Source organism: Engystomops pustulosus, chromosome 4, assembly GCF_040894005.1.
Source record: "Engystomops pustulosus chromosome 4, aEngPut4.maternal, whole genome shotgun sequence".
Taxonomy (NCBI): Eukaryota; Metazoa; Chordata; class Amphibia; order Anura; family Leptodactylidae; genus Engystomops; species Engystomops pustulosus.
Genome location: NC_092414.1, coordinates 59,062,556 through 59,088,353, shown reverse-complemented (window position 1 = coordinate 59,088,353; position 25,798 = coordinate 59,062,556). Strand labels below are relative to the sequence as shown.

Below are 25,798 nucleotides of genomic sequence, written 5' to 3'. Positions count from 1 at the left end.
GAGCCAACCCTGCATCGGACCCCGGTTCGATTCCCTTACTAATGCAGTTTGCCTTACTAAGAGTAAATCTGAGCCACTGCTTGGATTTAGCTAAATTCATGTCCACAGTTTTATGGCCACCAAGATGTCAAGCTACAACTATTATTTTATACTAGATCAGAACACCTGGAAAACAAATTGCTTGTTCTCTTGGATACAGTATTGTGACCCACTGATGACAGTAGGCACTGAAATGACAGATTCCCTCAGAGTGCCTACCAGTGATACACTACGCCAGGGAACTACGAGGTTGGGAGGCAGAGCAGAGGCACTTTCTCCTGGCACAGTCAAGTAGAAAGGTCAGGGGTGCAAATTCTCTGGATGTTACGCCTTTTTACTTATTTTCTGTCTGTATTGCAGAAATCTACAGCAGCTGGAGCTTCTTACTATCTACGGTAACTGGATCCAGAAAACAGCTCTGTGGGGATTCACTGAAGAAGGGAGGGGGAGAGAGTGTATAAGGAGTTCCTTACTACTGCTTGGTGGTGGCAGATCTTTAGGAGAGTTCATGGGGTTATTCAGACTGTTTCAGACTGAACCCACTTTCATCGGATCTTCAGCTTCCAGATCTGATTACAACTGGTCCAGTTTGCAACACAAAACATCTAGCCTTTTAAAGTATGAGGGTTCTGTGTGTGTTTGCATGTATGTATGTGTGTGTAATGTGTGTGCATGTATGTATGTGTGTATTGTGTACTGTATATATGTTTGGAATGTGATTTATATTTGTAATGTCTAAGTAATTGGTTTGTAATATGTGTGTATTGTGTACTAGTTTTATGGGTGTAAGAGTTATGTATGTTGTGTCTATGTATAATAATAATAATAATTCTTTATTTATATAGTGCACACAGATTACGCAGCGCTGCACAGAGCTTGCCAAATCAGTCCCTGTCCCCAATGGGGCTCACAATCTACCAGTATGGGAGGAAACCGGAGGACCCAGAGGAAACCCACGCAAACATGTAATTGGAAATAGGTTTGTAATATATATTTTTGGATTGTGTGTATTTCATGAGTTTAATCATAATTTAAGTTTTGGAGGGGAAATGGATATTTGTTATGGGTAAAAACACCTATAGCTTCTGTCAATTGCATATTGACCTGCCTTAGACTAGTGTGAAAATGATCAACCAAAGGTAGATTGAACCTACATAAATCTGCTTTGGTGGCACTTAATAAGGAAATAGTTCTTGTGAACTGAAGTGGGCAATATTTCATGCTGAATAAGAGTGTTCAGACTGTCAGCAGAGATGAAGCTTTAAGATGTCAAATATAAAGCTAGCATTGGTTTTACTGCCTTGTAATTGACCCATCTGCTTGACCCCTCTGCTTGATTGTTTCTACACACATGCAGTACTGTATGTATGGTTTATGAATGTCTCTATATATGCAGATATTTATAGATTTTCCTATTCACATTAACTGTATTGTGCTGTGTAGGGGCTTTATTTTATGCCGTGAGGACTGACATTTATACTGCTTTTATGTTTATAGCTTCCTTCATTATACACTTTCCCTGCAGTCTTAGATGCCTTATTTACCATGTGTGTAATAACATGATTTATAGGATTTGACACATTTGGTATCTTACATAACGCTAATCACTTCTCCCTTGCACCAAGCTAAAAACATTGATGACCTATCCTAAGTTTGGAGTGTCACATCCAGCACCTCCACTTTATCACTATAGTGGATAAATATAGTTCTGCAGATCTGTTCATTTTCAAATTAATCTGTAGTAACTGGTTCTGACCACTATACTAAAAATGGAACTGTCTGCTTCCTGTGTTGTATTGCTACCAATCTCATTAATTCTGAATGGTGCCTGAATGGGAGAGAAGAGGTTAGCAGATTTGTGGGGCTCTAATCATAGGCCCCAATATAACAGCATGTGGAGAAGAAACTGTGGGGCAGGTAGAGAAGAATCTATGGGGCAGCCGACCTCCACCTCCGTCCAGGCTGACCAAGCATGATTGATAAGTCTGTAATTAAAGATAAATAAGAAGAGACCGGTCACTCATTCCCTGCACAAAAGAGAATCTTCTCACAGGATCCCTTCAATGTGAACATCGCTGGAAGTCTTTGTAAGTAATGGATTAATGGGAATGTTTCCACCAGACTCCAGCGCTGTCTATATCTCCACCACAGGTCCACAAGAATAGATTGTCCATATGGATGACAGGTATACTCTATATCAGTGGTGGCGAACCTATGGCACGGGTGCCAAAGGCGGCACTCAGAGCACTTTTCGTGGGCACCCGGGCCATCACCCCAGCACACCAGTCAAAACTCAAAGAATCTTCCTGCAGTTCCAAGCAACTTAAAAGATGCTGCTTCCAGTCATATTTTGATACTTACTTGGGACTGTAGGAAGAGGGAGAATTAGACAGGGTCGAATTATTTTTGGAGGATCTTCTGCTTGCCCCAGAGCGGAACTGGAAAGTAGCTAAAATGATAAAAATTTTCCATCTTTCTACTGTGATGCTGTCCTCAGGAGGCCAATATGATTGAAAGTTGTTGAACAGGGAGCAATAAGTTACTGCTTTAATTTTCGGTTGGCACCTCACGATAAATAAGCAGGGTTTTGGGTTGCAGTTTGGGCACTCGGCCTCTAAAAGGTTCGCCATCACTGCTCTATATAAATGGCAGGATGTCAGCAGGAACTGAGTACAGGGATCCTCTATAATTGGGGATCTGAAGTTGGCTTTCATCTCCCTGTCACCTCATTCATAGACAGATTGCACCCCATGTACCCCTTGCTTCTTTCTCACCCAGTATCTGTACTTATTCACAGCCTGCACCCCTATGTCCTAGGAGAAGCAACCTCTATGTCCTAGGACAGTGATGGCTAACCTATGGCACTGGTGCCAGAGGTGGCACTCAGAGCCCTTTCTGTGGGCACTCAGGCCATCACCAGAGATGACTCCAGGTATCTTCCTGCAGTCCCAGACAGCCCAGGACTTGCTGTGCACAGAGGTATTTTAAAGTGACAGCTCTACCTGGGACTATTTTCTGCTTTATGGATGGCTCAGGCTGCTTGTATCAATAAAAACTGTGACAGAGAAGGGAGTATAAATCACAAATTAAATTTCTGTGTTGGCACTTTGCGATAAATAAGCGGATCTTTGTTGAAGTTTGGGCACTCGGTCTCTAAAAGGTTCGCCATCACTGTCCTAGGAGAAGCAGGGACCTATAGCAAACTTCTGAATGGGGCCCCCTTCCCCCTAAAAATGTAAATACTTGTATACTCACACGTGTGAGTTATAATCACACTCATAAATACACATAAATCATTTACATACTTATATGCACACACATGCAGCTTAAACATACATATATCATATACAACTACCGCTGTAGTTACGCCCCTGCTGCACCATTATATCCCCATTTTCTCATAGCCATGCCCCATGCAGTAAAAACACCATGAAACTGCACATCACCCAGCTTGAAGAGCATAATATATATAGTATAGCAGTACCTCATCCCACATTTTAAGCCCTACAAAAAAAAACTTTTTTTTTTTGTTTTGAAAATTTTTTATTTACACGCAAAATCACATAATAAAACAATTCCATTAATACATATACATTGCATATAAATACATATCTAACAGCATATATGAATACCCCACCTTCAGCCTCCCCCCCCCCTTTTCACTACCCCCTCCTTTTTCTGATGAAAAAATATTTTGTTAATACATGTATTATATCTATGTTACATGCAAGTACTCCACCCACACAGGATCACAAACATAAAATATTTCAACTGGTGCATATGCATTGTCTATAAATGCTCAACCAACCACAATGACATGGGCAAAGTCCGCTTCTTGTCCACCACATCTCAGACAACTATCTTCCATCCTCACCTTCATTCTATATAACAGTGCCGGTGAAAAATAAATCATATATAAAATGCTATGTTGGATTAGTCTGTGATTCCAACCCAACGAACAGTGTCTTATATTTCTATAAATGTTATTCCATACGATAGGGACATTATCCTCTTTTGCTACTAATTTCTCCCATTTATCTTGTGCTTTGTGCCTATTGTTAAATGTCGTGCTCTTTATCATATACTTATAAATCTTAGAAGTCATTTTCCTTGTGCTTTTACCCTTCTTTATAATCTCTAAACAGTCGTGTGTAACTACCCTCAGACCATACCCTTTCCTTTTCCTAAAATCCCCTAAAGCGTGTACTATTTGACCATATCTCAGAAAGTCTCCTCGGTCCAGATTGTATTCCCCATTCTCCTAGGTCTGGTACTTTCGCTAGTTCCGGTATCGAATAGTTGCCCCTTAGAGGTGTCATGTCCAAAAACCCATGAATTCCCAGTAATTTTTTAAAGCCTGCCCATCCATTAAATAGCACCTTGGAGATTTCCCACTGTTTAAACTCCCCCGTATTAAGGATGCCACTCTCCAGTACCTCAAAGATCGAGACCCTTAAACCTTTTGTGGCTAGGATTAATCTTTGATATACTGGATTATCCCTCCAGCCCACTATTCTGGTAATCTGTGCGGATATATAATAGCCAAAAAAGAACGGTATCCCAAGTCCCCCATCTTCCAAGGGGCGATACAAATACCTCAGTTTCATGCGGACTTTTTTACGCCCCCATATGAGGTCATTCAACATTGCTTCTATGACTTTAAAATATGATTCCTCTATCCATACTGGGCTGGCAGAGATTACGAATAGAATTTGGGGTAGCAGAATCATTTTAATCAACCCGATTCTATATGCTCTAGAGAGGGGCAATCTATCCCAGCAATGAATTCTATTCCTAATAGCTCCCAGAAGGGGGATTAGATTTAATTCCACAAACCTATCTAGCTTACTAGAAACCTGGATGCCGAGGTACCTAAAATTACCATCACATATCGAAATCTTCTTATCCTGCATTTTCTCCCTTACTCCCACATCCAGAGGCATCAAGAGAGATTTTTCCCAATTGATCTGTAAACCGGACCATTTCCCATATTCATCAATCTTCCTTACTACCCTGGGGACCGTATTCGGGGTATCCTGAAGGTATAAGATCAGGTCATCGGCATAAAGACAAAGTTTATCGGAATGCCCCCCACTCCCCCCACCCGTGACCCGTCCATCCTGCCTCAACAGGATTGCCAATGGTTCGATATATATGGCATAGAGTAGCGGGGACAGGGGGCACCCCTGTCGTGTCCCTCTAGACAGCGGGAATGACAAAAAAAAACTTTAAAAGACATCTACCAGCAAGATCAAGGATTGTAAACAAAGTACATTTACATGCTGGTGTGTGCCCCCTCTGGCAGTATCCACTTTTTTTGGCTTCTTACTTTTCACAAAAAAAAACACCTTTAAAATGATGCACACAAGCCTAAGGGGCTCCAGGCTCAATTAACTTCTATGGAGGTCAGAGCCCCTTAAGCACTTTTGCATAATGTCTAAAGCTTTTTTTGTAAAAACAAGGCATCTGAGAAGGGGCCATTAACTCTTTGCCTCTGCTACTTTCTTCAGCTTCCCTACCAGGAACTGGTCAAAACTGAGATGTCACTTTATGTACATTGCTGTGAGTCCAGTACATTGCTCATTTAGTATAAAAACACAAAAATGTGCTTGGTCTGTGCAACCTGAACCGTGTGGTGGCCTGATTTCATAGACCAAACACCCTACTGGGAAATGTCGACATGGTCAAGACAATCTCCTGCAGTTCAAACCGAGCATCAGTATGGGGAAGAAAGGTGATTTGAGTGCCTTTGAACGTGGCATGGTTGTTGGTGCCAGAAGGGCTGGTCTGAGTATTTCAGAAACTGCTGATCTACTGGGATTTTCACGCACAACCATCTCTAGGGTTTACAGAGAATGGTCCGAAAAAGAAAAAACATCCAGTGAGCGGCAGTTCTGTGGGCGGAAATGCCTTGTTGATGCCAGAGGTCAGAGGAGAATGGGCAGACTGGTTCGAGCTGATAGAAAGGCAACAGTGACTCAAATCGCCACCCGTTACAACCAAGGTAGGCAGAAGAGCATCTCTGAACACACAGTACGTTAAACTTTGAGGCAGATGGGCTACAGCAGCAGAAGACCACACCGGGTGCCACTCCTTTCAGCTAAGAACAGGAAACTGAGGCTACAATTTGCACAAGCTCATCAAAATTGGACAGTAGAAGTTTGGAAAAACGTTGCCTGGTCTGATGAGTCTCGATTTCTGCTGCGACATTCGGATGCTAGGGTCAGAATTTGGCGTCAACAACATGAAAGCATGATCCATCCTGCCTTGTATCAACGGTTCAGGCTGGTGGTGGTGGTGTCATGGTGTGGGGAATATTTTCTTGGCACTCTTTGGGCCTCTTGGTACCAATTGAGCATCGTTGCAATGCCACAGCCTACCTGAGTATTGTTGCTGACCATGTCCATCCCTTTATGACCACAGTGTACCCAACATCTGATGGCTACTTTCAGCAGGATAATGCGCCATGTCATAAAGCTGGAATCATCTCAGACTGGTTTCTTGAACATGACAATGAGGTCACTGTACTCAAATGGCCTCCACAGTCACCAGATCTCAATCCAATAGAGCATCTTTGGGATGTGGTGGAACGGGAGATTTGCATCATGGATGTGCAGCTGACAAATCTGCGGCAACTGTGTGATGCCATCATGTCAATATGGACCAAAATCTCTGAGGAATGCTTCCAGCACCTTGTTGAATCTATGCCACGAAAAATTGAGGCAGTTCTGAAGGCAAAAGGGGGTCCAACCCATTACTAGCATGGTGTACCTAATAAAGTGGCCGGTGAGTGTATATATGTATGTCCACTAAAGAAATCTCCAGAGTCGTGTTTACTATCACCAAATTTTGCGTACTGTAATGACTGCAAGGTCCCTTAATCTGCTGGAAGTTTGCAGGGCATGAATTTCACAGTCCTGGGTCCAGCTGACGAGGTTTCACAAGACATAAGGACATTATAGAAGACCCTATTAGGTGTCTTGTACTTATCCTGGTAAATGTTTGTAGTGGTGGCCAACCACTTTAAATAAAAACTTATGAGAGAGCCATTTTTCTTTCTATAGGGTGATGTGAATATGATTCAACATACTTACTTACATACTTACAAACATACTTATAATGTTTATATAGTTGCCTCTACAATGTTTGCACTCACAAAACATATAAGACAGATGCCAGTTACCGATGTACAGTACTGATCTGCATTTGGCTATTGCAGGACAGACACAAGATTGTATACTGTATATACTGTATACAGTGTTGTGTGGGAAGCTGAATTTAAATAATTGGAGAAGTTAGTTATCTAGTGACAATCCATATAATGACACTTCATGTTTGAAGACAACGGAGTGTTGTGAAATTTGATATTAATTTCTTGGGTCAATCATTTGATTTATAAAAGAAATTCAGAGATACCATTGAATGTCCTGTAACCTTGTTGAGACCCTGGATAGCAAAAAATCCCCTAAAATAATCAAACATAAACTTTACAATAAAGACTGCAATAGTCTGATTTACAGTCTGTACACACAAGACTGATGACTTCATAGGATGAAATTCTCGAGGCATATGTTATGACTAACAGAATGATTTATAGGCTAGGTTTTTGAAGGGAACTAAATGTTTAGTCTAATATTTGGGCAGAGACGGGGGTGAATTAGTCATTGTGCTTCCAGATAAGTCAAAAGAGGCTACAGAGGTTATTATGGCTCCTAGTAGTCAACACATTTACTGATAACCATTAAACATAATGACATTTGTAAAACATTATCTTAATAGTGTCTACCAGGCTGGGCAATGCTGGCAACACACAAGACAGCTTGGACATTCACCCCAATAAGTAAGGAAGGATTTGAGATACATGCTAGAAACCTCTGCAATTAGTGCTCATGTTTTAGTTGAACATACGCAATCCCTATTTGCTGTCAGGTGGCCAGCCAAACAAATCAACTGCAGCAGAATGGTCAGTACAAAAGTACAAAGTATCTCAAATCCACAGGAACATCTTTCTGTTATGGCTCAGAAAGAGAACCTAGCAGAAATCCACCTCCCTAATGCTTAATGCCATATGCCTAATGATCCCTTTAGAGGAAATCTTCCATTAAAATCAAGAATGATTGTTCCATGTAGTTAGTTTGGTAGCAAAGAGATGACTTTTGCAGCATTGGTTAGAGCCAGGGATTCCTCCGGTATCTAAAGTACTGGATCAAATGACCCAACTTTTTCACTTAGAACGGTTGGAAGCAGAAAAGGCCAAGTCCAAATTGACAGGGAAGTTGTAAGGGTTTCTTGGCACATCATGTCTCCCCCCAGGAGCGGGACAGCATCTTCCAGCCATTCACGCTCACGCAATGGTATCTGATGGAACAATTAAGGGGCACGCTCAGAAATTTGGGGATACCTGCTTAGGGGAATGGAGAGTTCCAGCACCGCTGAAGGGAAATGAGGTACCAGGTGGCCTTGATTTAGGGGATGAAAACAGCCAGTTCTGATACCAATTGGTCAGGCGAGTTAAATATCTAGTTCAAGTGATTACTGTAGAAGTATCCGGTATAATAGGCACATCGTTCACAAACCTGTTATGTGTGTGTGAAGTATAATTTGGTTCACCGTATGACCTGTGAGTCAGATACCAAGTTTATGGGACTATTAAGGTCTATGTAACAAGTAGCATGCGAGCGTATATGTGTTATGTAAATGTTTGCAAAAAAATTTAAATAACTAAAATGTTAAAAAAAAAAATCAAGGATGATAAACCAGGGACACTAAGGCTATATTCACACTGCCGTTGCCCGCCGTTCACCCCTGCCCCTCTCCATAGGGATATATGGCGCCATAATACGGGAAAAGATAGGACATATCCTATCTTTTTCCCGGGTACAGAGCCGCACGTGTGCTGCACCATAACACTCCCGTAGGGCGCCGTGCGCCCATTGCAGTCTATGGGGGACGTATATCGGCCGTATATACGTCAGCCGTATATACGCCCCCCTTGTGGCAGTGTGAATGTAACCTTACTCATAGATCCAGGCACCGTCACTGTGGTAATCTGTTTATATTTGTTATCCATGGCCTCCTTCTTGCTTAAACCAACTTGTATAATTATTGTAATGAGCCTGAAGGGCTCTGGTGGATGTTTTCACAGCCCCTCAGTGCTTCAAAAGATGTTACAATGAGCATAGCAGGTCTCTCATTCACCTGCACTTCCTGCTGCTGCCACATTACACAGAAAGAGGAGGTGAGCACAGGGGGTTATGCAAGACATGTTCTGCTCATTGTAACAGCCTGTGAATCAGCAGTACTGAAGGGCTCTGGTAACACCTCAGGGCCCTTCAGGCTCATTACCATAAATAGTTGATTTTAGAATATTGAGGCCATGAATTGCAAATATAAGAATGTTACCACAGTCACAGTGTCCCTGGTTTATCATGCTTCATTTTATGTTAGATTTTCTTTAATGTCTTTAAATACTCTATGTACAGCATATACTTACCATGTAGCACAAGTGTGAGCAAAACATAAATTATTGCCCTGTATTCTGTATCCAGCCATTTGTTAAGCTTCCTGTACTCGATTCTTGACCTCAAAGATTTTTTTCTCTTGGTCTAAGGTAATGTAGTTTTTTAAACAGTTTGCAAACTTTTTACAAGTAACCTGTACTGTTAATGGATAAATGGAGCCATTCAAAAACCGGATGAGGTACGTACTTTCAATCTGAACAGTGAACGTTGGGTACATTTGAACCTGAACTGACTGGTGAAAAGCTTTCCTTTTCACATCTTGAACTCCAATGAATGGACAGATATTGGAGAGAGAGGGAGATATATAGCAGATCTGACGGTATGTAATGGCTGTGATAGCAGAGAGGAGAATGCCATGTATTATGTGCATCTCATGGATCTCATCTCTCTCTTTCTATGTTAGATACGTTAGATATGTAGAATGTTCAAAGGCTAAATTAAAGTGTATATCAACCTGATAATCTAACCACATTGTCAGCACATGGAACTAAATGGATCATGAAGTGTCTGCTTAGAGAGTCCCTGGCCACACCTTGGAATATTACACTGACCATCACTTAGTTATAGGAGCTAAAACAACAATAAAACTGAGTAAAATTGTAAAGTAAGGGGTTAAAAATAATCTTTATTGTGTTAGCACCACTAGGGAATTGAAATTTGAGAATTTTCTTTCATGGGCAAACCCTTTTAACTCTGTGTGCCTGTGATTGCTTGCTCTTTCCCCTTGCGGCATGTCCTAGCCTCCCTATAAGTGTTCAGCACAGACTTATACACATTACGGCTTCATTCACAAGGACCTATGGGGAATGCAGCAAGCTTGCCGCCGTACATATGTACACCATAGACAGCAATCAGCGGACGGAGTGATACGGTACCGCTCCGTACATGGGGAAACGATGGAACGTATCCTACCTTTCCCCGTGTGCCTGGCCTTGTGCCATGCATCTCTATGGAGAGGGGTCACCCCTCCTCCTCTCCAGCGCGGCAGATGTATGAATGTAGCCTTACTCTGTTTGTAGATTTGCTAACCTTCAGGCATTTGATCTGTGACCTTTATTTCTTACTCTATTGGATTGCGATTTTGTCATTGCTTGATCCCACTGACTTGATTTGTCTGCTCCGCTTAATTGTGTTTTCTGTTTGTCTTGTTCCGTGTGCGCACTGAGACATAAGGAGGGATCGTCTTCTAGTTGTCTACCCCATACCAAGGGGTGGCGAGCAATGGGAAGGGACAGCTGGGCACTGGGTTTAGCAATAGGGCCCACTGTGTGTGTCTTTAGTCTGTCCCTGAGTCTGCATTTGACACTGCCGCAACAACGCAAAGGCTACACAGATGTGTTCCCACTGAAGGCAAGCCGCTCCCTCGCAGTCTTTGCAAACTCTGTGCATGAATGAGGCCTAAGGTATCGGTGTGACTGCTCAACTTCATCCTATAACCATGCCATTATCTTAAGTAGCAGATGACCTTTTGTATGGGTTACCCATGAGCTTTATAGGTAGAATCGGGGTGGTAGGTGCCCTTTAACACCTATGGAGCCTGGAGCCCTTCAGGCTCATTTGCATACAGTCCTTCAACCTGGTGGTAGATTTCCTTTAAGTCCGCCTGTGCCAGGCAGTGTGCAGGCGTGGAGCAGTAACGCCCCGTGCCAGCGCACTTATCGGCCAGGCTCGTCCTCCTTCACACCCTCTTGGCATTGAGGTGGCGTAATGGAGGTTAATAGGTGGTACAAGCCCTGATAAATGTGGACCATTGTTTCTAATGTTCATGGTTTAATGTGAATTCTACTATCTAACTAAAGTGTCTCGTATTTTGGTAAAAAAATGTATGGTATATTACTTTTGGTATGTGTACTTCTGTTGGTAAAGAGTGTTTGCCTATAGTAACAAGTTTTATAGTTACTCATGGTGAGCAGATTGCTTTCAAGATATTTTTTCCATAAAATAAAAATAATTTTAATCCTTGTTTGGATGTCTGTATTAGGCAGTCCCAATTCCATCTAAAAACATTAATACATTGACAAATGAGTATTTAATGTGAAAAGGGTGTGATTCTATATGCCCATAACTCCGGGCAGCACTGATTGGACACAGTGGGGACGGGGGTGATGTATCTGTCCATTTTCTGTCCATTTATGGGAGTGTTTTGGCTGTGCGCAGCAGTGGTGCACTTGCAGTCTTGCAACTTTTCATGTGACAAATGAACATGAAAACAAATGATTATAGACCAAAGCTAAGTCACAGTGGCATAAACCATGTGATGGGTTTCAGTGATTTTTCACAATAGGAATGAATTCATGTAATGTGATTTTCCAAAATGTTGCAGTTCAGCCGCCCCCCTTTTATTCAGACATCATTGAGGGAGATCCGGTAGGGGATCAGGTCAACGCTGGGTGGGCAGGGGCACAAATAGTCTGCCCCACTGAATTTACTGTAGTCTTCACCGGGAAAGAGAGAGACAATAGCATAAATCTCTGACCGGTCAGACCTGGCGGAGATTGTGGCTGGAGCCCCTTAGTAGATCATGGACGCCAGTAGGAATTTTATAGCACTGTCCCAGGGAGCCGGCCTAATGACAAATTCCCCCCAGTCAGTCTGTGTAGGGACACCGTTGTGTTGCACAGTTATGTTTTCATACTTTTTAATGAGAAATAATAAAATGTTCCTAAGGCATGGATGGCAAACCTTTTTGAGGGCAAGTACCCAAACTACAAAAAAAACCTACTAATTTATTGCAAAGGGTCAATATGGCAATTAAAGCAATAACTTTCCTGCCTGCTTTGTCACAGCTCTTGTATTGGCATCCTGAGGAATGCAGTAGAAAAGTAGAAAGTATGAGGAGAAATTCAGATTATTATTGTAGCCAGCCTCCAGGGCCCCCTGAAGAGGAAGAATTGCAAAACCTAGCGCAAGAGCACACATTAAAATTCAACCCTGTCCACACCTCCAAGGATGGCAGCCAAGGATGTGTTGCTTTAAAAGCACTGAGCTGTGTGGCTTGGGACTGCAAGCAGAGGCCGTTAGTCTGGTCTTGGAAACTGGGGTAATGGCCCGGTTGCCAACAGAGATGGCTCTGAGTGACACCTCTGGCGCCCGTGCCATAGGTTTGCCACCACTGTCCTAAGGTGTTATTGAGCATACACGTATTTGCTAAAGCAGGCAAAAGAGGCAACAAGTGCTTCCCATATACCACATGCTACCACTGCAGTCAGTTTATAGCCTCAGCAGTCACACAATTCATGTCGTTGAGGTCGGTGGCTACCTTGGTCATGTATTGTATAGGGACACGTTACGTCTGGCTCTATAATTATATATATTATCTATGCATAAATCAACATCAACTTGGTTTTAATCTTTGCCGATGGGAACTCTACACATCCTGACCCATCATTGATAACAGTTCCTACTACACCCATACATCTTGCTTGTTACCTACATCCATGGGAACTATGTCTACACATCCTGACCCATCACGGATGACTATATGTTAACATACTTGTCCTATGGTGAACTATAACTTCACAAGTCCAATGAACTTATAGTAAATTTGGTGCACTGTACATTGGCATGTATACCAGCTCATCCTTCGTACAGGATTTATAACCTTTCCTGGTGAGTCCAATTCTAATACAAACTCTCGCCTGCCTGAAAACCACTAACAGCTAATACATCAGAAACATAACAGCAAACAGAAAGGTTATAGCTCATCAACGGAGAAGCATTTATTAATGTGTGGTACATTAAAGCAAAGTGACAAATGGTGAGACCTTGAAGATAAAACAACATTCTTCACAGCACATCAGTCTGATGAACGCCTCCATAAATATCATGGCACAGGCAGGTAAATGACTGGAGTGTATACTGCTAGCTACTTATCAATTGCTACCTTGCACGTATCTGAGGAATGACATATACTTTCATTTTAAGGAGAATTAGCATGCAGACTCTACACATTTTGTCTACTTTAAGAAGACCTTGCATGACAATGTCATTTTAATCGGTTCAGCCAACAAGGGTATATACTAAAAGCACATGGAATCATAAATGGGTATATACGATTATACCCAATATTACTTATCACTTATATTATCCGATGGACATTTGACCATTCCCATGAGAAAGCACACTATCTGCTTACCTCTAGTATACATACAGGATAGCTAAGAAAACCAAGGGTATTAAAGGAACACTAAACCTAGTATCATTACTGAAAGAAATCAAGAAATATTCTTCTCAGTCTGTATCATGCAGAGATTGTCTTGTAGGAATCCTGCGGAGAACAATGGGATCAATCTTCTACCGATCAGTCCTGTATTAGGATGAAGACTTGCTGCAAGTGATGGAGCTTCACCTACGGCCAATTGCAGACAGGGCTTATGTGGGAGGCTGCTGCTCCAGCCAGTTGACTTGGGTAAGAGGATGGAAAATGACAAAGCTCCTAACAGAGATCCCCCTGTATATCTATAGAGTTTTAATAGCATCATGGAAGTAAGAACAGGGTGGGTTGATAGAAGAAAGTACTGGGTGTTTAATGTTCCTTTAAAAATGTCTACATTAAAATAAATGCATTTGAAATATTTTGCTCGCATTGCTAGTAAGGAATTTTGGTTTGGCATATGGCTAAATCCTGTGAACAGTCTCTTGTACACTACTAGAAGAGATAGAAAGCCTCTACATGTGTTATACATAGTGAAGTTGTAGAATTCTAGTCATAATTACCTACTGTATCCATTCTAGCTGCTACTCTGATTGAAGTCCTAGAACTGTAACAGGAATCCTCTACATATAATGCACATCCACATTATGAATCTATACATACTAAGGTAAAGCATTGTAAACTGAGTCCTATGTAAACTTACATTTCGCAATGTCCCCTTTAACATCTTTTCACTTTGTAAACCATCTGAATATCTCTTGTAAACTTTTTAACTCTTGGGCGCATAGCCCCATATGTCTCTATTACCACTGCCTTTAGTGCTGTATGTCTAAGTTTGTCTAAGCCCGATTGTGAGCCTTCAACTTCTTTCTGTGAAATACTGAATTAATGAAAAGATCTGCATAAGATGGAACACAGATATTGCCCTATGTATCAGTGCACCCCAGTAGTATCCATACTCACATTGAGCCCATACCATCAATAAGGACATGTAGGGTGTATAACCCCAAAAAGTTTGATAGACTATTATGGTAAGTGATCCAAAGGGGTCTTCAAATAGGGTTGACCTCTGCAGGAGTTCATGATCACTGAAATAGTGTGTGAACCTTGAGCCAGTCTAATACTGGAATAAGCATTGAATTATGGACTGATGCATCTACAGCTATGTAAAGATTACCTATATAATTGTTCTGTGTTCAACCCTTTCCAATTCCGCACAGAACAAATCAGCGATAAAAGAGTTTGTATGGCTAATGTCTCTCATACTAGATAGCCGATTAGAACCTTGCATTATAAAACAGTAAGTCTTTAAGAGGAAGCTGAAAAGTAATAACAAAAGTTTCTAATGTTTCCCCAACATATCTTCTCTTGTGGTGCTGGAGACATAGCTGATGTATATATATATATATTTATATATTGTGGGTCACTAAAGGCTCCTTCGTATTCTTACTGCATGCAGGCAGCTGTAGTGTGTATGAGGTGTGCATGTCTGTGAGATAGTGAAGGTGCCGCCGTGCAGGTGGGACACTGATCACACGTTGGAGAAGGCGTGGGTCTTGCAAAGAGGTTTGTCCTTCTTGGAATAAAATGTCTTGCCTTCCAGATTCATCTGACATATCTAAATGGGAAAAGAAAAAGAGTTGTATAACAGGAATATAACTCATCGACCAAGCAAATGATTTTATATACAGTATATACATAGAGAGAAAGTGCAGACCCACTCTCCATTTTTAAATACCTGATATCCTAATTCATGAGGGTCTGACAGCTGGTTCCCCAACCCATTATGACAACAGGACCCCAAGCAATTAGAAGAACGGGGTTCCCATTTTCACTATAGTGTGGACCGCCATGCCGGGCATGTGCCCTGCCACTCTATTTAATTCTCCGCCCATGATTGGTGGGGGTCCCAGCTGTCAGACCTCTACTGTTTAGGAAGTTATCCCTATCCTGTTTTGTGAGCATCCACCTGGCTATCTCCCTGTACCTCATGCATTCATTACACTTATATTTCCAATTCCTATCTCAAAAAACATATGAATTATAAGATCCAAGAATTTTGGATGTACATAACATGAGCCACATTAATTAGATTATTCTTAGCCTCTCTTGGCATAGGGTGTAGTTTAGAAGAGAGAATATTTACCAAATTTTGGCACAGTTATATTTAAAAGACATCTATCACCAGGATGAAAGACTGTATGGAAATGAGCCAGGCTCCATTAACACCTATGGAACATGGAGCCCCTGAGGCTCATTTCCATACAGTACTTCATCCTGGTGGTAGATGCCCTTTAAGTGAAGAATCTTCTGTGTGTTCTTTCCATAGCTGCCATGATGATGCACTTGAAATAGGACACATGTCAATTTTTACTGCCCACAAAATTATGTGTTATGGGTTATGTCAGTTCAGCTAAAATTATTAATGTGCCCACTTGCTAGGGGAGTGAAATCTTTCTATAAGCAACTGCAGGTTTACAAGTAGGTGTTTAATGATAACAAATATCCACACAGTCACAAGGAGCCCATCAAATAAAAGAAAAAATAATCCCATTTCTTATTTAGTCTACATAATTGCCTCCTTTTCCAGGAAATTATTTTTCACTCGAGAACTTCTTTATTGGCATTTGGGAAATCTGTGCAAATTAGCATGAAATTAAAAACAGCACAACATGCCATCAAAATGTTCTGTAACCACGGAGAACCTGTAAGAGTATCCTTGGCATACACCTTAGGAACACTGTGGCGAACTTATACAACGTTGAGGACAGGCGGTGGTTATGCCCAATTTTCTTGTAATGAAATATGTGAGAGCAGACTCTATGGATACATTAAAACACAGAGAATAATAAAAGTAAACTGGGACTTTAACATTATTATCTGTCTGCAAATATTATCTATCTGTAGATAGATCACTAGGGTCCACACCCATCCCAAAAATGGGCCTCCAGGATCCCGTATCTTGTTTGATTGGAATGATGGTTAGTATTTGGGTACCATCAGTGCCACAAAAGGTTAGTGTCTGGTAACTAAAAAACTTTGTCTGATTTCACCTCAGGGAAGTACTTGAAAGCTGTGATTAGATATTACATTGGTGCCAGATTCTCAATTTACAGTTAGGTATCATTATCTCAGCTGCTTCCTTACAAGGAGCATGTTAAAGATTGTGTAGAGTCAAAGCTTACCGCACAGACAAAGCAGGTGTCGTGCCAGCTGAACCCCAGCGCCTCCAAGAAACGGTCACCGGCATCAATCTTGAAATCACAGCCACGACACTTAGTGCCAAACATCTTCTCATAATCTGAGCAACAAAAACACCTGTTGTTGTTTTTTTTAAACATTTTCAGCAGGAATATACAAAAATAAAGCTTCAGGACTGTCTTATTATCCTATGAAGCAAAGACACAAACAGACAATTATCTCAGATGGCCGCGGCTCACCTCTTTCACAATATGGCTGTCCTTCTTCCATGTAAAAGGCTCGATTGCGAATTGGGGTCTTACAAAATGCACAAGTAAAACACTGAACATGCCAAGTCATCTTCAGAGCATGCATAATCTCCTGAAAATGGAAGATATAAGTCAGCACACAGCATTATCAGATAGAAATTAGCACACATTAAGCAAGTAAATGTCACAGGATTTATCAGGAAAATCAAAGAAACCGCCGCATAACAACCAGGAACTTACTTGCCAAGAGGATAACAACACAACACGCCATAAAAAGGAAAGCTGCAATCATAAACAGCAACTCTAACAGCTATTTGTTTTCTAGCCCCGCTCTGGGTGGTAAAATTCAGGGGTGAAATACCTAAAAGTGGCAAGATTTACAAAGAAGCTGTCCTCCTTCCACCTGTTAAAAAAAGTTTACTTGCAAGTCTGAACATGGCATACATCTAACAGTTGTGGGCCACAAGGTTTTACATTAGGTTTCCAAAATAATATATGTAAGCCGACCCCAGTGTAAGCCAAGGTACCTAATTTTACCACCCAAAACGGGGTAACCTTATTCACTCGAGTATAAGCCTAGGGTGGGAAATACATCGGTCACCGCCTCCCTAGTATATAGCCAGCCATTCCCCTGTAGTGTATAGCCAGCCCCCTGTAGAATATAGCCTGCCAGCCCCCTTTAGTATATAGCCTGCCAGCCCCCCCTGTAGTATATAGCCTGCCAGCCCCCCCTGTATTATATAGCCTATCAGCCCCCTGTAGTATATAGCCTGCCCATAAAAAAATAAACTGAGTACTCACCATTCTGACTCCCCAGGCAGCAGTTTTTGTAACTTCATGTGCGATGCCTCTAGGTCCGCGACAGCTCTGTGAGCACGGCACGGCCGCTGCTGACATCACAGTTGTACAACGCACATGAAGAAAGAAGAGGATCTGCCCGGGGCGTCGGAATGATGAGTACTCAGTTTATTTTTTTTAATATACATAAGTATAAGCTGAGTGAGAAATTTTCAGCACAAAAATTGTGCTTATACTCGAGTATATACGGTATTTCATAGCTAGAAGCCACAACTGCAGCCACAGCTCCTACTTGCTTCCAGGAGGGCTGTGTCTGGAGTTGCTTCTTCCATAACAGTTCTGCTTTCAGACACTTCTGATAAATGTCCCTCCATGTTTATTTATGTGCTGTAACTCTTGTACTGGACTGTATCCATAAGGATATCACCCCATAAGGATGTCAACCCATAAAGATGTCACCCCATAAGGATATCACCGCATAAGGATATCACCGCATAAGGATGTCACCCCATAAGGATATCACCGCATAAGGATGTCACCCCATAAGGATATCACCGCATAAGGATATCACCGCATAAGGATGTCACCGCATAAGGATGTCACCACATAAGGATGTCACCCCGTTGTATGTGGATAAGCCATTCTAAGGAATTCCGAATAAAATAACAAACATATAATAATACAAAAAATATATGTACTGCATATAATATATTATCCAATGTAATAATAGAATCACACAAGAATGAGATTGTATAGTCATAATGGCATCACACAACACCCTTAACTCCTGCCCACATTACAAATCTCTGTCTTTTTCTAGAAACACAGCATCAACAATAATAGTTGCAAATCAGTGATCCAATGGACTCACCCCTGTAATCTTCTTTTTACACTTGGCACAGTTGGGTGCGAACCTGACATCATAGCAGCGTGGGCAGAATATAGATCCCTTCTCCTCAAAAAATCCTCCTTCTTCAAGCACTTTGTGACACTGGGAACAAGTAAATTCCTCAGGGTGGTAATATCGACCAAGTGCCAAAAGATATCGCCCTCTGTGAAGACAGTTCAGATCATCGATAAGTTAAGAACATTGGAGTACACCGGCGTTATTCTTGGCTTATTCACAGATTCTGAGAATTGTTTTTTTCCTTTTTTATGATTCCATGTGCTTATTTCTTTGTGTTTCTATATAGAGAATTGTAGGTGCTTTATACCACCTACAATAAATGGGAGTCATTTTAGAAATGTCATAGACATAGGGGGGTATTTATCATTGGTTTTTCTGCGCTTTTTGGCACAAAATAGTCTCAAAGTAGTCGCATTGAGGGTTTTTGAGACTTTTCACTGCTAAAAAGTCTCACAGGTCTTTTTCCACCTCTTTATCAATCTAGTGAAGTACTGCTAGTGCAAAGCTGTGCAACACTGTGCAAAGCCATATTCAGGACTTGAGACTTTTGCGAAAATTCTCATAGTCAATTCAGACCTTATGCATTTCGAGACATTTTTCAGCCTTTTTGAAAAAAAATCCCAGACAGAAAATAGAACATAAGAACATTTAGCTCCAAAAACAGACATAGAACTGTCCCAAGGATCCCACCTAATGATAAATAACCCCACAGCCTTTATGTCCATAGACTAGATTGAAATACCATATCATTTTTGATGTTTTATTTTGTTTCACAATGTTATAAAGCCTATAAGCAAACTAATCAATAGGCCCAAGAAGAACAGTTTATGACAGTAATGGTATTGAGACAAATGAAGTTTCTTTAAAGGAAATCACCATCAAAATCAAGTATGATAAACTAGGAGAACTTACTCATACCCACTGTGGCTGTGGTAATCTTCTTATATTTGTTATCCATGGTCTCAGTTCTTCAAAAACAAGCTTTAAAATCATACTAATTAGACTCTGGGGGGCATTACCAGAGCCCTTCTATGCTGCAGTTTCACAAGCTGTTACACTGTGCAAGAGCACCACAGTCACAGAGCCTGATACTATGAGTAAGTGCCCCTGGTTTATCACGCTTGATTTTTGATGGTAGATTTCCCTTAAGTCACTGTAATGTGAACTCACCGGATGACCTTATTGCATTGTGAACAGATAGGAGTCTTGTCCCCAGTAGAGGTAGGCTGAGCTGCCTGAAGAATGGAATTGCGGTTTTGGGCAGGTGTAAGGGTTGCTGGCTGACTATGTTTAGTCATTACAGTGGTAGTTTTATCCGGTGCATAACGCTCAGCAAAAGAGGAATCTGTGGTCCAAGGAGGGCGAACTGCAGGTCCTGAAGGGGGAGGAGGAGGGGGTGGGAAATCAGCCGAATCTGAAAAAGAATGAACCATTATTGGTGATGTAGGTCTGGAGAACCTAGTTCTGTAGAAGGCTGCACATTCAGTTATTTCATCTCTTTTCCATACTTAATTAATACAATTATATTGTGAAGAGATAAAGCAGGGCATTAAAATGGTTTTCACATGTCAGAACTTTATGGAAGTTCTAACAAAATTTAACAGATGTGGGTTCCATCCCTGACACCTGCATCTGTCCTAAGAATGGGAACCAGTAACCTTAGTCTTGCCCATAAAGTGGAGAGATGGATATACATGCTCCATTCACTTTAATGCTAGTTCCGTAAATACCCAGATATCCTTGGAGGTGAATGGATGGACGGCCACGTCTCCACTTTATCACTGAGATGTGTCAATTACCATAGGCAGCTGAGGCCCATTGATGATTTACTAGCATTTTATTACAGGTATGAGAGGGTATCCTCACAAATACCTCCATAATAAAAATCAAAAATTGGGAAATGATTCAGCGCTGTAGTCACTGAGCAATTAACAGAGATGTCGATAAAGTGTAAATATCACGTGTGGGAGTATCCGCAGCAGACAGAATGGAATGAATGCATTTAGAGGATGTAGACAAAATAATTATCAGGTTTTTTAGAGAAACAGCAGTAATCACTCATTACAATCGCCCTAATTAAAGGGCAGAGACTGAGAAAATATAAATGGAAGAACAAAGCCATCTCAGCTGTAGGTAAATTGAGGATGTGAGATGAGATATCAGGATCTGGGTGTGTACAATAATATTTTACAGTATATGATTTTGCTGGAGGTTTAGGCCAGCAGCTGCGTGATATTCTTAGCCGGCCAATGCTGTGCTGCTCTATCGTGTGAATACATTTGCTTTTAGAAGTTTACTCTAGCGTGAACTGGACAGACTTACTGATTATATATAAGATGCAAGACTACAATATAATAGGATGCCATTAGATATTTGTATTGTATTAATAAAGTATGAGGAGTGTAACAGCATACTACATACAATACAGGCAGTCCCCGACTTACAGACAGCCCTTAGTTACAGTCTGACTTCCCTGCCTACTATGACCTCTGGTGAAGTCTCTGGATGCTTTACTTTAGTCCCAGGCTGCAATGATAATCTGTAAGGTGTCTGTTGGTACCATTACAGCACAAAACTTTGAAAATCCAATTGTCACATGGACCAAAAAAATGTTTTTGTCTGTAGTTACAATTATAAAATATACAGTTCCAACTTACATAAAAGTTCAACTTAAAGGAAATCTACCACTTGTGTTTATGGATTTTGAACAAAACATACCTTGAGATTGCTGTAGTTACACTGATGCAGAAGCATATCTTGTTTAATCCCTGAACCGAGTGGTTTTGCTGAAAAAACAATTATAAAATTCTGATAATGAGGCTCTGTTGCTCCTGTGGCCGCCTTGGTGCTACTGCTTACCCTAATTATACACTGCTCCAGCTTTGTCCTGACTAGCATAAGACGAGAATACGTCATCACTGTGTTGTCCCTGACAGGCAGGAGAAATCAATAGCTGCACCATCCCCCAGCTGCTGTATATGAGTCATCCAGCTCAGGTTAGGTTAATTAGTCTTGTCTGGACAGTTCAGGCAGCTCCTGTGTATGTGGAAGTAATGTGTTTATTTATTTCAGCCACCCTGCACCCAGCTTTCCCACGGTCCTCAATTTTATAATAGTTTTTTGAGCAAAACCACTCAGTTCAGGGATTAAACAATATATGTTTTGTACATCAATGTCGCTAAAGCATTCTCAAGGTATGTTTGGTTCACAATGCATAAACACAAATGGGAGATTGAACATAAAGAACCTATCCTGTACGTAACCTGGAGACTGCCTGTATCTAAAAAGACTAAAATCAGTGCCATTATTATCTATATAATCCCTAATTACCTTGGCCTGAAATAGTAGATACATTCTTCCCCGCTTGCCTGCCAAAGAAGAAAAAAAAGGGTTAAATATTTTATAATGTCAAATTAACAAAAATTATCCCATGCCATTTACGCATAACACCATTTATAACACATGTCATTAATAACTATAATGGTGCAAATTAAACGAGAATATTGTAAATACCTTACTAGAGTCTAGGTGCTCATGTTGGTATGAGGATTTTACCAGATTACCGTATATAAATGTAATTTGTAAAAATTTTCTGCCCTATACTTTAGTTGTGATTCATTGATATAACATAGTCATTTCTATAGTATTTTCATAGTCACCGAGGTCTCATAGTCACAACTTGAATGGGGAGTGACATATAGCAAGGCGCATACACACATAGGAGCTCATATGTATTCTGCTGCATTCATCAGAAAAAGAGAGGTAAAAAAAGAAAAATATTATTTTCTGCTTTTAAAACTGGATATAGACCATCCTGACCTTCTCAGCTTTCTGTAAAATCATTTCAAGCTATACATAAGCTGCTACTGTGTCCATCACTTTCTATGAGCCTCAGCTTTGCTTTAATCTGCATTACAGCATATATAAATCAGTGTTGTCGTCATCCAATTAAAGATGCTTATGGGCAAGGAGCCATCAGCATATACAGAATCCTCGGACCACTCTGTATTCATATTAGTAGATGGAAAGTATTATTGGCTCAGGCCCAAGAATGAAGATTCGCTCGAATATCGATCACTGTGAAGTGTGTATGTGTTATTTTCTACATTTACCCTTTATTCTATAGGCAGATCAAGATTTTGAGGAACGGAGCCGTCAACTTTTGCCCTGACTGTAAATTAAGTGGCTAAAGCCGCAGATTTCCAGCCACTCAGTAGCGGTGATCCCCCTCCTCCCTCTGGAGCTGACATCTGTCACCAGCCTCAATTTGTGCAGGAATTGCATTAGAAAGTGTCATGTCCTGGAGCTCAGTCTTTACACATGTTACATCCAAGACACTGCTCTATTCATGTATGACATTGATGGATGCATGTATCCAAGGACTATCATCTGCATACAAGTGACAGTGACCTGCCCGCTCTGCACTAGCTCTTGGCTGCTGCACTCCTTTTCATTGAATTTATATGGGCTGGAGCATGTCGCAGTGCTGACATCAGCATGTTCCTGCAGAATACCAAGACACATCCACCAGGAGAGAATGGGACTTACTCCGCCATTTATTCATGAACAGACATTGTGCTAGTATGCCTGGAGGTGTAATACCTATACCAGGCAATGCACACTATTAATAACTTTTCAACCTCCACCTTTTCCTCTCTTGAAATACACCTGTTCTAGGACAATACAGTACATCCTATTGTTTCTTCTAAACCTTTTAGTCTCATTTATTCTCATTCTATGCCCCAAAGTAAAATTTTATTTTTAAGGATAGATTTCACAATATATACTGTACATATAATATAATGATTATAGGATGCTGGTGATATGGTGTGGATGGCATAAACAGTGCTGAAGGAACAGAGACATGTCAAATGCCCATACCAGATATTTTATAATGTCCAATTTCAGTAAAAACACAACAATAGATAATCCATTAATAGTAAAGTTCCATTTCTTTCTGAGACCTAAGATGGAGTAAGAAGCACATGTGTCTGAGACCTGCAGCTCTGAGCCTTACCAGCGCCTGCCTTGGAGCACTGCTGTAACAGCTACTCATCGCTTCAGCCTAACGCTACCTGAATACCACACTTTGAACACCCTTTGCCTGAAACATCCAACCAGCTAAGTTGGACCCATTGAACTGTTATCTTGTACTGTTGACTTTTCCATGTTCTCAAATAAAGGAACCGGGGGTTAATGTTTACGCCTAATGGAGGTTATTTATCATTAGACCAGCTCTTTGGGTCAGTTCTATGTCTATTTTTGGAGCTCCGGTGCCCATCAGATCTATTAAAGTGACTCTGGCCCTTTAATAAAGGTTTCAAAAGTCTTAAAGGACACCTGTCATCAGGTCTGTGTCACTTGTCCTGTCACTGCTACCTGTTGGAGCAGCTCACAAGGATCCCATCCCAGCCTTTATCTAGTTATTTCATACATTATTCATTGTAAAATCATCTATTTTTTATCATGTAAATGAGGCTGGTCACATGGTCAGAGGCAGTGATGTCACCCCTGTTACCCCTCCCCTCTCCTCCCCCTGCTCATGTCTGTGTGTAATGTATAGTAAAGCATGGCTAGTGTGTGTGCTGCATCTGCTGACATGCTGCGTCCTCCTAATATACAGGTGAGAGACACAGACATCAGCTACACATGAATCTGACATGTTCTGCTATAACATGGTTGCCTGGAGCTGCTGTATCTCTCCTAAACACACACACAGGCTGCAGGGGGCGCCAGCACCAGGAAGCACATCATTATACAGCCTCACATCATTACACAGGCTGTCAGTCAAGCACTGGGGGTGTGGCTGTGCCTCCCACTCATGAATAGAGTGGACAGCTTGAATATGCTAATGCTTCATTGGACATTTCACAGGTCATTTGCATACAGCTTTAGGACCTCATTGCTTAGGTTTACAGGCATGTAGAGGGACAATGAAGGGATAGAGGCAATGCTCTCTAATAGCAGTTTATGAAACTATATTTAGTTTAGGGGGGTTATTTTGCATGATGGGTTCTCTTTAAGTCATGAATCTGGCTTACTACAGTTTTGCACTAGCAGTTCTATGTTTACGCCAGATTACTGAAGAGGTGTATATAGTTCTGCGAGACTTTTTAGCAGTGAAAAGTATAAAAAATCACAATGCAACTACTTTCAGACTTTTTTACACCAATAAGCCCAGGGATACCTATGATAAATAACCCCGTTATCTCAGCATGATTCCTGGAAGCTGCATACCATCACCTCTTCCATCTACTCTGTTTCCATTAATCAGCAGGATCTCCTTTCTTTTATTGCAGTCGGCCTTGTGCTCAGCGTGGACAAGGACTGTTCCACTTGTAACAAGCTACCGTGACCCAGTCGAGTGCTAAGCTGCGCTAAAGCCAGCCACTTAAAGGGAACCGACCACCACAAATCTACCTATAAAGGTAGATCGGGTGGTAGGTGGATCAATGGGACGTGAGGATAGCCCTTTTAAGGGCTAATCCTCACGTCCCCGCACTTTTTTAGTAACTTTTATCAAACTTTTATGCTAATTTTATTATGCGGCTACTGGGGCGCGGACCTGCTGTACTGCGCATGCACAGACTGCAGGATTGTCGGACGAGGGTGCGCAGCTACAAGCAGCTGTGCGCCGAAGATGGTGAGTAGGAGGAGAAAAGAGGCTACCGGGGCGTGGAGTAGCCGCCTCGTGTAACCTCAGATGCGGCTACTCCACGCCCCAGTAGCCGCATAATAAAATTAGCAGAAAAGTTTGATAAAAGTTACTAAAAAAGTGTGGGGATGTGAGGATTAGCCCTTAAAAGGGCTATCCTCACGTCCCATTGATCCACCTACCACCCGATCTACCTTTATAGGTAGATTTGTGTTGGTAGGTTCCCTTTAAGTACCAGGCAAATCAAGGGGTCCCAAAGCCCGTAAAGGATAGGCC

General features: G+C 41.4%; 1 protein-coding gene across 4 annotated transcripts in view; it reads right to left on the bottom strand.

The window, feature by feature from the left end:
* Positions 1-13,254: 13,254 nt before the first annotated feature.
* The window catches only part of PDLIM7 (PDZ and LIM domain 7), a 68,020-nt gene continuing 55,476 nt past the window's right edge, over positions 13,255-25,798 (bottom strand). For all 4 annotated transcript variants that reach the window (XM_072146007.1, XM_072146008.1, XM_072146009.1 and 1 more), the window contains exons 6-11: positions 22,198-22,235; positions 20,038-20,281; positions 18,832-19,012; positions 17,154-17,274; positions 16,899-17,014; positions 13,255-15,331 (exon numbers count right to left, since the gene is read on the bottom strand). In XM_072146007.1, the coding sequence (XP_072002108.1) occupies positions 15,245-15,331; positions 16,899-17,014; positions 17,154-17,274; positions 18,832-19,012; positions 20,038-20,281; positions 22,198-22,235 (787 nt within the window). In that variant the 3' untranslated portion in view covers positions 13,255-15,244. The remainder of the gene's footprint in view (positions 15,332-16,898; positions 17,015-17,153; positions 17,275-18,831; positions 19,013-20,037; positions 20,282-22,197; positions 22,236-25,798) is intronic.